This window comes from Phalaenopsis equestris, unplaced genomic scaffold (genome assembly GCF_001263595.1).
Source record: "Phalaenopsis equestris unplaced genomic scaffold, ASM126359v1 Scaffold001133, whole genome shotgun sequence".
Classification (NCBI taxonomy): domain Eukaryota; kingdom Viridiplantae; phylum Streptophyta; class Magnoliopsida; order Asparagales; family Orchidaceae; genus Phalaenopsis; species Phalaenopsis equestris.
Genome location: NW_018165572.1, coordinates 113490 through 127018, shown reverse-complemented (window position 1 = coordinate 127018; position 13529 = coordinate 113490). Strand labels below are relative to the sequence as shown.

General features: G+C 36.8%; 1 protein-coding gene across 2 annotated transcripts; it reads left to right on the top strand.

The window, feature by feature from the left end:
* Positions 1 to 652: 652 nt before the first annotated feature.
* Positions 653 to 11764, top strand: LOC110033310 (squamosa promoter-binding-like protein 18). 2 transcript variants are annotated; one of them, XM_020737237.1, is made up of 3 exons: positions 653 to 1807; positions 9119 to 9222; positions 10857 to 11764. In XM_020737237.1, the coding sequence occupies exons 1-3, from the start codon at positions 1383 to 1385 to the stop codon at positions 11534 to 11536; spliced, it is 1209 nt and encodes a 402-aa protein (XP_020592896.1). In that variant the 5' UTR covers positions 653 to 1382; the 3' UTR covers positions 11537 to 11764. The 2 variants fall into 2 exon arrangements, with proteins under 2 accessions (XP_020592896.1, XP_020592895.1); XM_020737236.1 differs by having other exon boundaries at positions 9119 to 9246.
* Positions 11765 to 13529: the final 1765 nt, after the last annotated feature.

The window sequence follows — 13529 nt, the reverse complement described above, 5'->3', positions numbered from 1 at the left end:
AAACAAAAATATGTAAATAGACCTTCATTCCGTGCATGAATGAAACCTTTAGTTGGCGAGAGCTCACATATTTAAAAAATCTCAAAGCTCTCATGGCTTATTGATATCAATGGATCTCACCAATGATACCAATGATCTTTGTGGCTCAATTGTCCATGCATTTGTTAATCAACACATGTTTGGAGCTGCACAATTGTTGTGGTGAATTGATTGTTGCTTTACGGCAACAAATACAGACATTCACAAATACCAAACCATAATTGCTCGCAATTGATACCTCCCCTTTTGTCTGGCATTAACAACTCATTATTTCTTTAGTATTTTTTCACAATTCTAGTATGAGGCCAACCACGCAATTCATTCTTCTCCACACATAAAATTGAGCATAGTTTTGTAATCTTCATCTTGTATTGTGTATTATTTTCGTTATGCGAAGTCCCACAATTTTTTTGGAAGATTATAGTTTATTCATTTTTAAATTTCTATAATCCTAATATTATAATAGTTTAACTTCATTACACAAACATTAAAAGTAAAAAAAAAAAACAAAATTGAAATTGATAGCTATTTTTGTAATTTTTATAAGACAAAATTAAATAAAAAACATGAAATGCAGATGAACAGTAGTCCGCCCTGATGAACTGTGCAATCAACCCTACAATGCTGCCCTGAACCATCTACATTGATTGCCCTCCCCCCCCAATTGGAATGCCTGTCAGGATTTGAATGGTGGGAAAGCCTCTAATCGGTCTCTTCTCCCTGCTGCTTCTATTGTCTGTAACTACTGACTGTTCTTCCCAGTTCCGCCACTTAGGTCGGCTCTCCTTCCGTTTCTTCTTATCATATGCTTCTTCATTTCTTCATTCTTCCCAGCCATTCGCCTCTCTTTCTCTCTCTCTCTCTCTTCAGGCAAAACTTGCAATACCTTCTTCAAAATCGTCAAATAAACTCCCTTTATTATGTTTCATGTTGCCGCCATTATATTCTTTTTTCAAAATTAGTTTCTTGGCTCCTAAGCTTGTGAGTACAGTTCTAAAATTGCTGTTTCACCGAGTCTGGTTCTCTTTTTTCCCCAAAAACTGCGTCTTTCTTTCAACTTGTTGGCTTCCTTAATGGTCCCATTCGTCCTCTTTTGCTACAAATATCTTGAAATTTACGGCGCCGGATAGTAGGTTGCTCTACGTGCTTGGATGCTATGAAGAAGGCAGGGCATCGAACAAGATAGGTTTGGTCGAAAGAGGAGAAGGACAAAAGAAAAGGGGCTTGTAATTGCTAAACATAAATAAAACAAAGGAAAAGGTGGAAGAAGAATAAGCAAACAGGAAAGTGGAATAAAAGGGAGGAGGGCAAGGTAGGAAGAGAATTAAAAAAGTGTTTCTTTTATGGAGTGGGAGTTCAAGATGCCTCCGTGGGATTTAACAGAACTGGAGCAAAATACTGGTGAGGCTAACTTAAGCTCAGTGGTAGGTTCAAGTGGGAGCAGAACAGGAAGCCTTGACTGCTCCGTTGATCTCAAGCTTGGGGGTTTGGGGGATTTTGGAATGGCTGATAAGTGGAAGGAGGAGAGTAGAAGTTTTGAAATGCCGATGGAGATGTCTGTAGCAGTGGCGGCAGGTGGGCAGTTCAAGCGGCCTCGAGTGCTAAGCAGCGGAAGCCAGAACGTTTCATGCCTTGTTGATGGGTGCAGAAATGATCTCAGTCATTGCAGGGAGTATCACAGGCGGCATAAGGTCTGTGAGGTACACTCTAAGACTCCTATAGTGCTGGTTGGCGGCCAGGAGCAGAGATTCTGCCAGCAATGCAGCAGGTAATGCCGACGGATAATTTGCTGTAATTTCTTAAATTTACTAGTTGATTTTTATTCATTTGGAACTGGATATATGTTCTTGTCGTTCAGATATCATGAATCTGAAAACCTGCAGCTCTTCCAAGTGACTGATTTTACCTGTTATACTCAGTAGGAAAAGAGAAGCTTTGGATGGCTTCTTGTTCAAAACTTTAACTGGAAACTCTGTTTTTATTTCCCCCTGTTGCCTTTATCTTTAGAGAACGCAGTTCGGCTCTCGCAATTTTGGAGTATTTTGTTTTTGTAACTTCTGGTTCTGTATTTGTTAGCAATAACTAATATGCTCTTGTATGCGGTATTTGATGGCTAATTAGCATGATTTGCAGGTAATTGGTAATTACTTTCAGCATGTGATCTCGTTAGTTATATGAGGCACTCCCCCCCTCTCTCTCTCTGTCTCTCTCTTGGAGGGATGATGTTTTTTTGTGGTTTGATTTCTGGAATTTTATCAGGCTGTGATAATTGGGCTTATTTTAATGAAAATATCAAGAAAACTTTTTCCCCTTACGAGGATTAGGATAGTTAACTTTTCCCTCTATTTTTTTTTTCTTCTAAAAAAATTGTGACAGCGAAACTTGGTGGGAATTTGAGGCAAGAGAAGTCCATCAAATACTTGGTACAAACTTTAAATGCCTTCACTAAGATAACTAGAATTTTCAGGTGCCTAGCTTTCGGTCTTCCTTTTGCTTTAGCTAGTTGTTGGTTTTTTACTTTAACTCTTCTGATATTCTATCTACCACTTTAAGCGACAATATCTCTCTTCGATATCTCCTACAATTCCATCTCCCTTTGCTTTTACTCAGTTTTATTTGCGTTGGGAGTTGTCTCTCTTTTAGTTTTGTTCTACTTTAAAAGTATGCTTTTGTTTTCCTTCTCGGGTGTTTTTTTCTTAAGTGTGTCACAGACGTCTCATTAATGGGATTGGTGCTCGCTGTCTCCAGTTTTCACATTTGTGCTTTCTCTTGATGCTATTGTTCTCTTATTTCCCTTGCAATATGTTGTCTTATCTTAGATAATGTTTTGCAGAAAGAATAATTTCTGAAGTACTTGAATTCTTTACAGTGCCCTATTGCCTCACAAACCTAAGTAATCAGACATAATTTCATATGTCAACCTTGTTAAGGGTGGAAATTAAAGATAATCGCAAGAAGATTATGTAGGAAACATAGATTTTGCGTGATTTTTTAGATTGATCAGCTTACATTCCAAGTAATAATTTATTTCAGATATTGCTCCTGATGTTATAATTATAGGAGATGAAATATTTCAATTACTAACAGGCCATGGACTGTAAGGAAAGAACGCACTTTAACGCAGCATAAGTATAATGAGCAACAAATTGACTGTAAAAAAGGATCACAAACCTCAAAAACCATAAAATTTTACATGATTTGGTTTAAATAAGCCTAATTTTATGACGCTACAAAGATCAAATTGTCCACTAAACTTCAAACGGAGTATACAAAGGATTATACTTTATATAAAGTTAAAGATATGGAGAAAACCATGATGTATTTTTTATTTTATTTTTTTATATTTTTTTGTCTTTTTTTAGTTTTTTTAACCACAATTTAATTTAATTAAGAGAGAATGCATCAATTATTATGACTACTATTGTTGCTCTAGTTACTCTTTTTCCCTCATTATTATAGGATCTATTTCCCTATTATTATTGGAGTTCAAATCAGAACCACTCTCACTCTCTTTGTAAGTACTCAAAAAAATATATTTTTGTAAGATGAGACTCCTTTCTCTCTTCCTTATGCTCTCCTCTTCTAATTGTTTTTTTGTAGTAAGATGCATCAACACAATGCAATCATCTTTTTATACAAAGATTAAGTATGGTGGGTAGCAATTTAACTTGGTTTGTGGCCATTAAGAAAAAATGTTTTTACATACCCACCCCCTATTAATTCCTATTACATATCAAGCAGCCAAACTCAAATATTTACATTTTAACCATCCTAAACATCCACATTCTTCAAAGCAATCACCCTCGGTTATTTCTCGCTATGGAGTTTCCCTCTGTAGAAGGTTGCATTCAGTGGCTCCGGTGAGAGGGAGGAGGAAGCGAAGGAAAGAGCTTGTGAGCACAAATGCGATCCTGGGCAAAAGTTGAATGAGGCTAAGGAAAAGGTGAGGAAGCTGAAGGAAGATGCAAAGGAAAAACTGGAGAGAAAGCGGAGGAAGCAAAGGAGAAGTTGAGAGAGAGTACATCGACAGCATGAAAGCCAAGGCCAACGAATACTCTACTGCGCAGAAAAAAGAGGAGGCCAATGATAACATCAAAAAGAGAAAGCCAGCGAGTGTAAGGACTCAGCAGCAAAGAAAACAGATGAGGCCAAGTACAACATCTAAGATAAAACTAGGGAGTACAAGGACTCAATGGCACAAAGGGCAGTGGAAGACAAGGAGAAGCATAAGAAATATAAAGACCCTGCGGTGACGAAAGCAGAGCAGGACAAGAAGTTGATAGAGTAAGATCATAAGGGCCAATCACAGCACGAGATTGGAGGTGAGGGCGAACAAAGGAGAGAAACTCGGGGCTATGTAATTGGTCCATAGTTGGTGACATACATGGAAGGTATATTCACTTTTTAAAAATAAAAATGATGGTCATTTTGATGTGATATGAAAGATTTGGGGGTTTTAAATGTAAAAAAGTAAAGTTTAGGTGTTAGATATTTAAATACATAAGAATTGGGTGGTATGCATGTAAATGTCCCTTTATAAATTAAAAACTCCTTTATTGACTGGTTGTACAAACCGAGCTTCAAACATAGGACATTATGGGAAGGGAGATATGTTAGAAACGGTGGAGCCCGGTCTACTATGCTTGGGCGGTTACTTTGCTTTGGAGAGTCACACATCTTCACAAATAACCATACCCGCCTTCCTCTTTTACGAAGTGAAGCACCTCTTCGCTCCCTCCTGTTCGTGATAAAAGCTTCAGATGACTCTCCTTCGGTTTAGTAGTCACGCTTTGAGTTTCTTCTTCGGTTTCCTCGGGGCAGAGGAAGATAAGTGCAAGGAGGAGCAGTTCCTTGCGGCAGAAGGAAGAAGAAGGAAGAAGAAGAAGATTGTTTTCCCTGGGCTTCTTCTTGGTGGCTTATGGCAGAAGAGAAATTGAGTTTATTTCTTTTGTAAGTTTGTTTTCTTCGGTGTATCTCGGTGTAGAGTTTTCTTCGGTGTAGAGAGAGAAGAACAGAGAGAGAAGAAGAGAGAGCAACGAAGAGTGATAGATTCCTCTTGTAAGTCAAGGTGATCGACTGGTGTAAATTCCTGAAGTTAATAAAATCCTCTGCAACTCCGTGGACGTAGGCAATTTGCCTAACCACGTAAATATGTGTGTTCCGCTGTGTTGTTTTTTTCTGGTATGATTTTTCTTGTTCTATTTTTTGCTTCGTCTATCTTTCTTCTGTTTGTTTGATTTCTATATATCATAATAACTTGTATATCTAGATCTCGCAATAACAACAACTGGTATCAGAGCTTTGTTCGAATCTGAGAAAGAATGATGACTGCAGATGAAGTGAATGTTTCAGGGATCGAGAAATTTGATGACACAGATTTTTATTGAAGAATGCAGATAATGCAGATAGAGGATTATCTTTATGCAAAGAAACTTCATCTTCCGTTATTGAGGAAAAGACCTAAAAAGATGGATGAGGCTGAATGAAATTTGTTGGATCAACAGATTTTGGGGGTTATTTGATTGACCTTATTGAGGTTCGTTGCACACATCGTCGTCAAGGAAAGGACGATTGCAAGAACTACTACAGTTCTCATGGCAGCTTTATCAGGTATGTATGAAAAGCTATCGGTGAATAATAAGTGAATAATAAGGCGCACTTGATGAAGAAGTTATTCAATTTGAAGATAGCGGAAGGTATTTTTGTTGCCCAACACCTGAATGTTTTCAATACTATCACAAATCAATTGTCGTTTGTGAAAATTGATTTTGATGATGAGATATGTGCACTGATCTTGTTGGCTTCATTGTCAGATAGTTAAGGAGTCATGAGGATAGCAATTAACAGTTTTGCAGGTAAATCTAAACTGATATACGATGATATTCGTGATTTGATTTTAACTGAGGAAGTTCGCAGGAAAGGTTCTAGCGAGGTCTCAGGTTCGAGTTCGACACTTAATGTTGATTTTAGAGGGAGATGACATGACAAGAACTCAAGTATAGGGAGATCAAAATCAAAGTTTAGTGAGCATGCAACCTGTTGGAATTGTGGCAAGGTTGATCACATAAAGAAGAACTGCAGGAATTCTAAGAAAATGGAGAATGATAGCGCAAATGTGGTATTTGAAGAATCACAGGATGCACTATTGTTGACAGTTCATAGTTCTGTTGAAGACTTGATATTGGATTCAGGGGCTTTGAATGTGGTAGAAAATCTACCAGAGGCCACAGTGCAGGGCAGTGATGAAATTGAAAAGGAAAGTGGGTCCGGGGCACCCATTCCTATTATTCCACAGACAGATGTTGAAGAACCACAGAGCTATGAAGAAATCTTGCAAGATGAAAGTTTGAGCAAGTGGGAGCTGACAGAACTTCTACCAGGGAAGAAGACATTGCATAACAAGTGGGTGTACCACGTGAAGACTGAGCGTGATGTCAGTAAGAGATACAAGGCTAAATTTGTTGAGAAAGGCTTTCAGCAGAGGCAGAATATTGTCCATGCAGAGGGAGTTGTAAGAAGAGACAAGAGTGACCCAGAAAATAACTTAAAGGCGCAAAACTATGTAGAGCCTATTGATATGTTAACTAAGGGTGTTACTCTTGAGAAACTGAAGTTGTGCACAACTGCAGTTGGTCTTCTGGAGTAAAGACAGAGACTTTGAGTTGCAGAGGTGGAGGATACATGTTGAAGAAAAAGGCGACACTGCGAGTGGAGGATATTTGTTTAAAGAAGATGTTGCAGCCTGTGTACTGGTTTCCAAGTGAGAAAATTGTTAGAAACGGTGGAGCCCGATCCACTATGCTTGGGCGGTTACTTTGCTTTGGAGAGTCACAAGAGTCACACCTCTTCACAAATAACCACTCTTATAACCACTCTTGCCTTCCTCTTTTGTGAAGTGAAGCACCTCTTCGCTCCTTCCTGTTCGTGATAAAAGTTTCGAATGACTCTCCTTGGGCTTAGTAGTCGCGCTTTGAGTTTTTCTTCAGTTTCCTCGAGATAGAGGAAGGTTCCCTCGGGGCAGAGAAAGAGAAGTGCAAGGAGGAGCAGTTCCTTGCGGGAAAAGGAAGAAGAAGGAAGAAGAAGAAGATTGTTCTCCCTAGGCTTCTTCTTGGTGGCTTGTGGCAGAAGAGAAATTGAGTTTATTTCTCTTGTAAGTTTGTCTTCTTCGGTGTATCTCGGTGTAGAGTTTTCTTCAATGTATCTCTGTATAGAGAGAGAAGAACGGAGAGAGAATAAGAGAGAGAGCAACGAAGAGTGAGAGATTCCTCTTGTAAGTCGAGGTGATCGACTGGTGTAAATTCCTTAAGTAGTAAAATCCTCTGCAACTTCGTGGACGTAGGCAATTTGCCGAACCATGTAAATATGTGTGTTCCGTTGTGTTGTTCTTTTCTGGTGTGATTTTTCTCGTTCTATTTTTCGTTTCGTCGATCGTTCTCCTGTTTGTTTGATTTTTATATACCACAACAACTGGTATATCTAGATCTCGCAACAACAACAAGATATTCAGTTCAAGAACCCGAACACTTTTTCCCCATATGCGACACACAGAAAATCCAAATTGGACTACGAAGTTCAAGTTTCATTGTAAATTTGGTTGAGTGCTATTGTTTTTCATGTCCAAAGTGGAGGACCAAGATTCAAACCATTGCAGGAAAAAAATAAATAAAACAAAATAAAATTAAATAAAAGACCAAAGTAGTCCATATGATATAATGAAGAATTATTACAGACATGCTTAAATTTAGATTGTTTCGTGTAATGAGTAAATTGAATGCCATACTACAAACTCCTGTTTTTCTTTGATTTCCATTTTTTCATCGTATCATTTTATTATATTTGACTTGCTGCCTGATGAAGCAATTGCAGATCTGTTGATGATACACCATTACCCTTAAGTTGAGATTTGTACTCGAAGAAACATTGCATGTATGCTCTATTCATGGGTGCCAATGCTTTTATTTTCGTTTTCATTAATGTGAATTTTTTATCACAAACTTTGTTAAGCCACAATCACTTTGTTACATTCTATTACTACAAATTTGCACGAGCATTAGCTTCTCAATTGGCAGAACTAGTTGTAGGAATTATAACATTGGAGGCATTAGGCTCAGCCTTAGATGTTCGCTCGTGTGAAGTGAGATGCTGAAAAGAGATGTACTTCACTTGAATTAATTTATTTTATTTATGATGAATAACTCAAAGGATTTGAAAATGATAGTTGTATTATTAAATAATGCTTGGCAGATTAATAAATTTTTAAATTTCCTAGTTTTTCTTGTTCATCTTGTAAAATATACTATCATGTTGAGAAATTTAGGGCAAAGAAACGAGAATCGACACAAATTCAGAAAGAAACACAAAGATTTAACGAGGTTTGGCAATGATGCCTATGTCCTCGGGAGCAGAGCGGCGACTTTCATTCATTTTCAGAAAATAGTATAGGATGTTCCTAGGGTTACAAAACAAGACATATATATAACCCTATAGTATAAAATGTAATTACAAAATTACCCCTGTACCGTACCCACGGGCGTTGCCCCCACACCCCCAAACCACATAACGAAACTCCCCCGATTGGACAAATGCTTCTGCTCCACTCCGCTTGTGAACTCCGCTCCGCTGGTTCACTCTGTTCCGCTCCAGCATCTGTCCCTTATCTGACATATGAGCCATACCTAACATATCATAAACAAGAACCCCTCAGACATAATTATTTTTAAAGTTGAAATGCTTGAATTGTAGTATTTATACCTAAGGTTCAATGTCACCTTTATTTCTTTCTATTTCATTTTTTTCTTTAATTTGTAGAAGTAATGTCTTGGTGGCTCCTCTCTCTCCAACCAATAAAGAAGCTAACCACCTTTAGAATAGGAATTTTGTTTCTTACTCTAATTGACCAGTGGATTCCAAGCATTTGAAGGGCTGACTTATTAAATTGTATGGCTATATTTTTGCTACTTGAGATATGATTTCGTGGAGTATTGGTTTGCTTCCTACCTTTGAATGTTTCTCTTGTCTAAATATCCATGTTATTTAAGGAGAAATTGATGTGCCTTGGCCCATGTTTTTTATTCTGAAGGTTTCACTTGCTTGTGGAGTTCGATGAGGTTAAGCGAAGTTGCAGAAAACGCCTTGATGGGCATAATCGGCGTCGAAGAAAACCGCAGTCAGATTTGATTTCTGGTAATTTGTTTCCAAACCACCATGGTATGCTCTTAAGCCTATTCATCTTTTTCCCTTGTACTTCATTCATGATAATTTCTAGTAGAATATGCCAGTCTTGGAAGAATTTGAGTATTTTCTTAATTAATACTCCTACTAAATGCAAGGACATAGTCACCCATATTTTAAGGAAAGTCAAGCAGGAAACTCATTGTCGCCATACCATAGAGGGTGCATTGAAAATAAAGCTAGTCAATTATTTTGCAAAATAGTTGTAAATAATATGTATTTTCTTGTTAAATTATGCTTTATATCTAGGAATTGTCACTGCTGGAACTTTAAATTACAATCATATTTTTTAAACTAAGTGTCAAACTGGTCCCTTGCTTTTTGTAATGCTACATTTACTCCCAGAGTTTATAAAAGTGTCAACTTTGTCCCCAAATTTCTTAATGCGAAAACATAGTCCTCATTTTGGACTGTTTCAACCCATAGTAAAAAAAAGCAAGGATTAAATTGACACTTTTATAGATCTGAGATTAAAATGATATCATGTAAATAGTCAGAGGACTATTTTGGCATTTTACTCTTTTAAAATAGTGTGACTTATTAATTAATAGATGTGTTCGTTTAAAAAATGTAATGTAACATTGATTGTTGTAGCAAAACTAGAAAAAATAGATTGAAAAAAAAAAACTGCATGACAGATAATAAGCATAGCACTCATTAATTTTCTAAAAAAAAAAAAAAAAAAAAAAAAAAAAAAAAAAAAGATTTGATGGTTTAGATATATGTACAACCGAGGGTAGAAAGATGCAAAAATAAAATGATTAGATAAAATTGGATGTTAAAAGTTTATTGATGAGAAAGAGTAAATCAAAATGTATATAAACTATGCAAAATTGTGCTCCAAGTAACAACCCGAGCATCAGTCAACACAGAACAAATGGAGTATTAAGATTTACAAAGCCAATTTCAAATATGGAGGATATGGTTAAAAAAAAAGGAAGATTTACAGACATACGATTCCATTCTTATGTATTTACATATCAAACAATTAAACTTCATTTTTAGATTTACAAAGCCAATTTCAAATATGGAGGATATGCTTTAAAAAAAAGGAAGATTTAAATACATACCATTCCATTCTTATATATCAAACACTTAAACTTCATTTTCTACACATATGCCACATTACACACTCACGAAAGGGTGTATTTCACGTTCTAAAACATAAAATAGTGGTGTTCTTTATGCAATATGAAACATATGCCACATTACACACTCACGAAAGGGTGTATCTCACTTTCTAAAACATAAAATAGTGGTGTTCTTTATGTAATATGAAAGATTTGGATGATATTATTGTTAGATATGTAACTACATAGGAATTGGTTGTTATGTATGTAAATGCATGGCTAAAGTGTGTGTTACTAATAATAATCATATATTTTATCACTATTATTCAAAAAGTGCGACTACAAAGGCTAAAGAGTATGAAAAATAATACATTCACATTTTTATTTGGCTAAATAATACAAACAGTCTCATCAAAATATAATCTGCTTATATATGTTTTATCTGTGCTATATTCTATCAGTTTGTCTTCCCTTTTTTAGCATTGCTTTGTAAGAAAACATTACCATGCACCACAGGAACCAGGTTTCCAACCTACCCTCAAGTATTTCCAGCTGCTGCAACAGACTCAGCCCGCAGTACTATCCTTCCAAGTAAAGAAGAAGCGCTGAGCAGCCACCAGCCTTCCCCGCTGCATTTCATCAACCGCTCAGCGCCACCACCGCCATCACACCATTTCAGCAATTCCTTCACTTGGAGCTTCAAGGAAGGCAAGCAACTCCCCTTCCTCCAAGACGACAATGAAATGACGCTCAGCAGCCTGACACCACTGGAACCTGCTGCAACCATCTCTTCCGCAACAGAGAGCAGTAGTAGCAGAAAGATAATCTTCACCAATGGATTACCTCGGCACGTCGACTCTGATTGTGCTCTCTCTCTTCTGTCATCCTCCACGCATACACCTAGCATCAATCTTGGCCATGAAATGTCAGTCGATAGGGTCCCGATCTGTGGTCAGCCCATGCTCTCTAACCTAGAATACGGCGCTGGACTTGGTCTATATTCTCATATACAAGCAACCTCTAACAATGTCTCGACGGCGGGGGTTTTGTGCTCTGGTGTTGAGAATGAGCGTGGGGGCACCGATGCGGTTTCAGACGCCATAGAAGCTGACCTGCATTGCCAGAGTATATTCCATGATGAGGCGGAAGGGACTTCGGATAGGGTTTCCCGGTCTCTCCCCTTCTCATGGTATTAGATCAGGTGTTTGTGATTCGGAAATTGCCTTCTTCCAGCTTTGGCTTCTTTGTTTTCTACCTGAGTAGTGAGATTCCTTGGCTTTAGATCGGATGGAAGTTTTAGTGATTTAGCTGATAATTTATCTGACAATTGCATACATGGCACTCAGATTTTGCTATTTACAAATTTAGCATGCTCTATCATACATTTTTTACATTCTCGGTCATATATCAAATTCATGATAAAACCCAAGTTATGTTTCTTATTTTTATCAATTTATCAATGGTAGGATTGTGGAATGCATAAATGCGTCGGTTTGATAGTTCAAAAAATTATTTCGGTGCTGGTTTCGTAAATAACATTGTCTTGAAGTCGTGTATGTAATTATCCCAAAAAAATGACATGAGGATGATAAACTGAATATAGTATAATCATAAATGTTAAATTGAGCAACCAAAATGTATGTTGGTTGGGAATTTAAAATGTGGTTAGAAGAGGCATCAACAAGATAGATAAATACGATTAGCATGAAAGAGGAGATGATTAACTAAAAATAACATTTAAATTTTATGTAAAATATACTGATATATTATTGTTTATTATAATATCTATACTATAATTGCATCCATCTCAAATGCTCATCAGATTAAGATCTATTTGGGACTATTATAACCATCTACAAAATTAATTATGAAACTTTGTAAACAATTTTAATAAAAAGGAAAAATAATGTGAATAATATAGATTTTTTTTTATAAAAAAATCCTGAACAAATTACTATATTGGATTATCCATTTTAACAAAGTCAAGTTAGAGAAATATCATCATAAGAATTAAAAATAATAATAGTTATAGCCGAATGTTGCTTTGGCATCTGATTGTAAAATTGTGAAGAAATTATCTCAAATGCAGAGTAAAGCTTTTGAGTTAAAGCGATAAATACCATTCCTTTTGGTGTATCAGTCTCAAGTTCTTAAATGATGCAATAACAACAATTTAGACACTGCGTATGAATTTACAGCTTGTTTCCAGGGTTAGGCAAAGCCTGTAACTAAGGTTGTGTTTGGTGTAATGGTGTTAAGTTCTTATTTAGCTTTTTGCTTATTTTCTTCTGTTGCTGTGTTTTGGTTCACGTGTGTCATTACGAGTACGGTGTAGTGTTGTTTAGTTTCTCTTTATCTGTTTGCTGTAACCTATATGTATATAGAGTGTCATTAATGTTATGTGCATCTCTTTTTATTCTACAATAAATAAACATTCTATTTCCTTTTGCTTCTATTTGCATGTCATCTGGGTAATAGAGTGTTAGCCTCTTAGCTGTTCTTTTTCTCTCCGTTGGCTTGGCTGCTCCTCTCCCTGGTGTTTCTTCGCATCCTGGCTCCTCTCTTCATCACGGCTCAATTCTTTTTCTCCCCGCTTTTCTCATGAGTTTCCGATCAAAGTCTTCTATCACATTGCCATGGCAAACAATCTGAGTAAATCTCTACCAACTAATCGGCACATACCAACCCAGCTGAAATTTTTATTGGGAAACATTGAAAATGTCTTTTCTGCTGAACATATTGTCGATAATCATCCCATTTGGAGGGCACATGTGCTGGAATTATTTCGTACCAATGAGTTTGAGTGCCTTCCTTGTCACCGTATTAACCAATTCATCCTAGATTCTTTAGGAATTGATATTCCCTATCCTGATTATAGCAAATGGGTTTTCATGGATCAAAATCTTGTTGCCGCCTTGTTGTCTCCCCATCTATTTTTCACTATATTCTTAATCTTGAAACTTGTGTTGAAATTTGGAGCACTGTAGAACAACGACTTCAATCATCCAATAGATCTCGCATTCTCCAAATCAAATATGAAATACACAATGTTTCAAATGGAGATAAAACCATGAATATCTTTCCAAAATCAAATACAAAGTGGATATTCTTGCAACTGCATGAGTAATTTTTTATGTCGAAGGCACAATGCTTTATACTTTTAATGGCCTTCCCTCCACCTATCATGCG

Bases quoted from the DNA above. Each gene is read 5' to 3' on its own strand.
- LOC110033310 (XM_020737236.1), top strand. From the start codon at position 1,383: ATGGAGTGGGAGTTCAAGATGCCTCCGTGGGATTTAACAGAACTGGAG. The intron at 1,808-9,118 runs GTAATGCCGACG...TTTATTCTGAAG, and splicing joins TTCTGCCAGCAATGCAGCAG to GTTTCACTTGCTTGTGGAGT. The intron at 9,247-10,856 runs GTATGCTCTTAA...CATGCACCACAG, and splicing joins TTTGTTTCCAAACCACCATG to GAACCAGGTTTCCAACCTAC.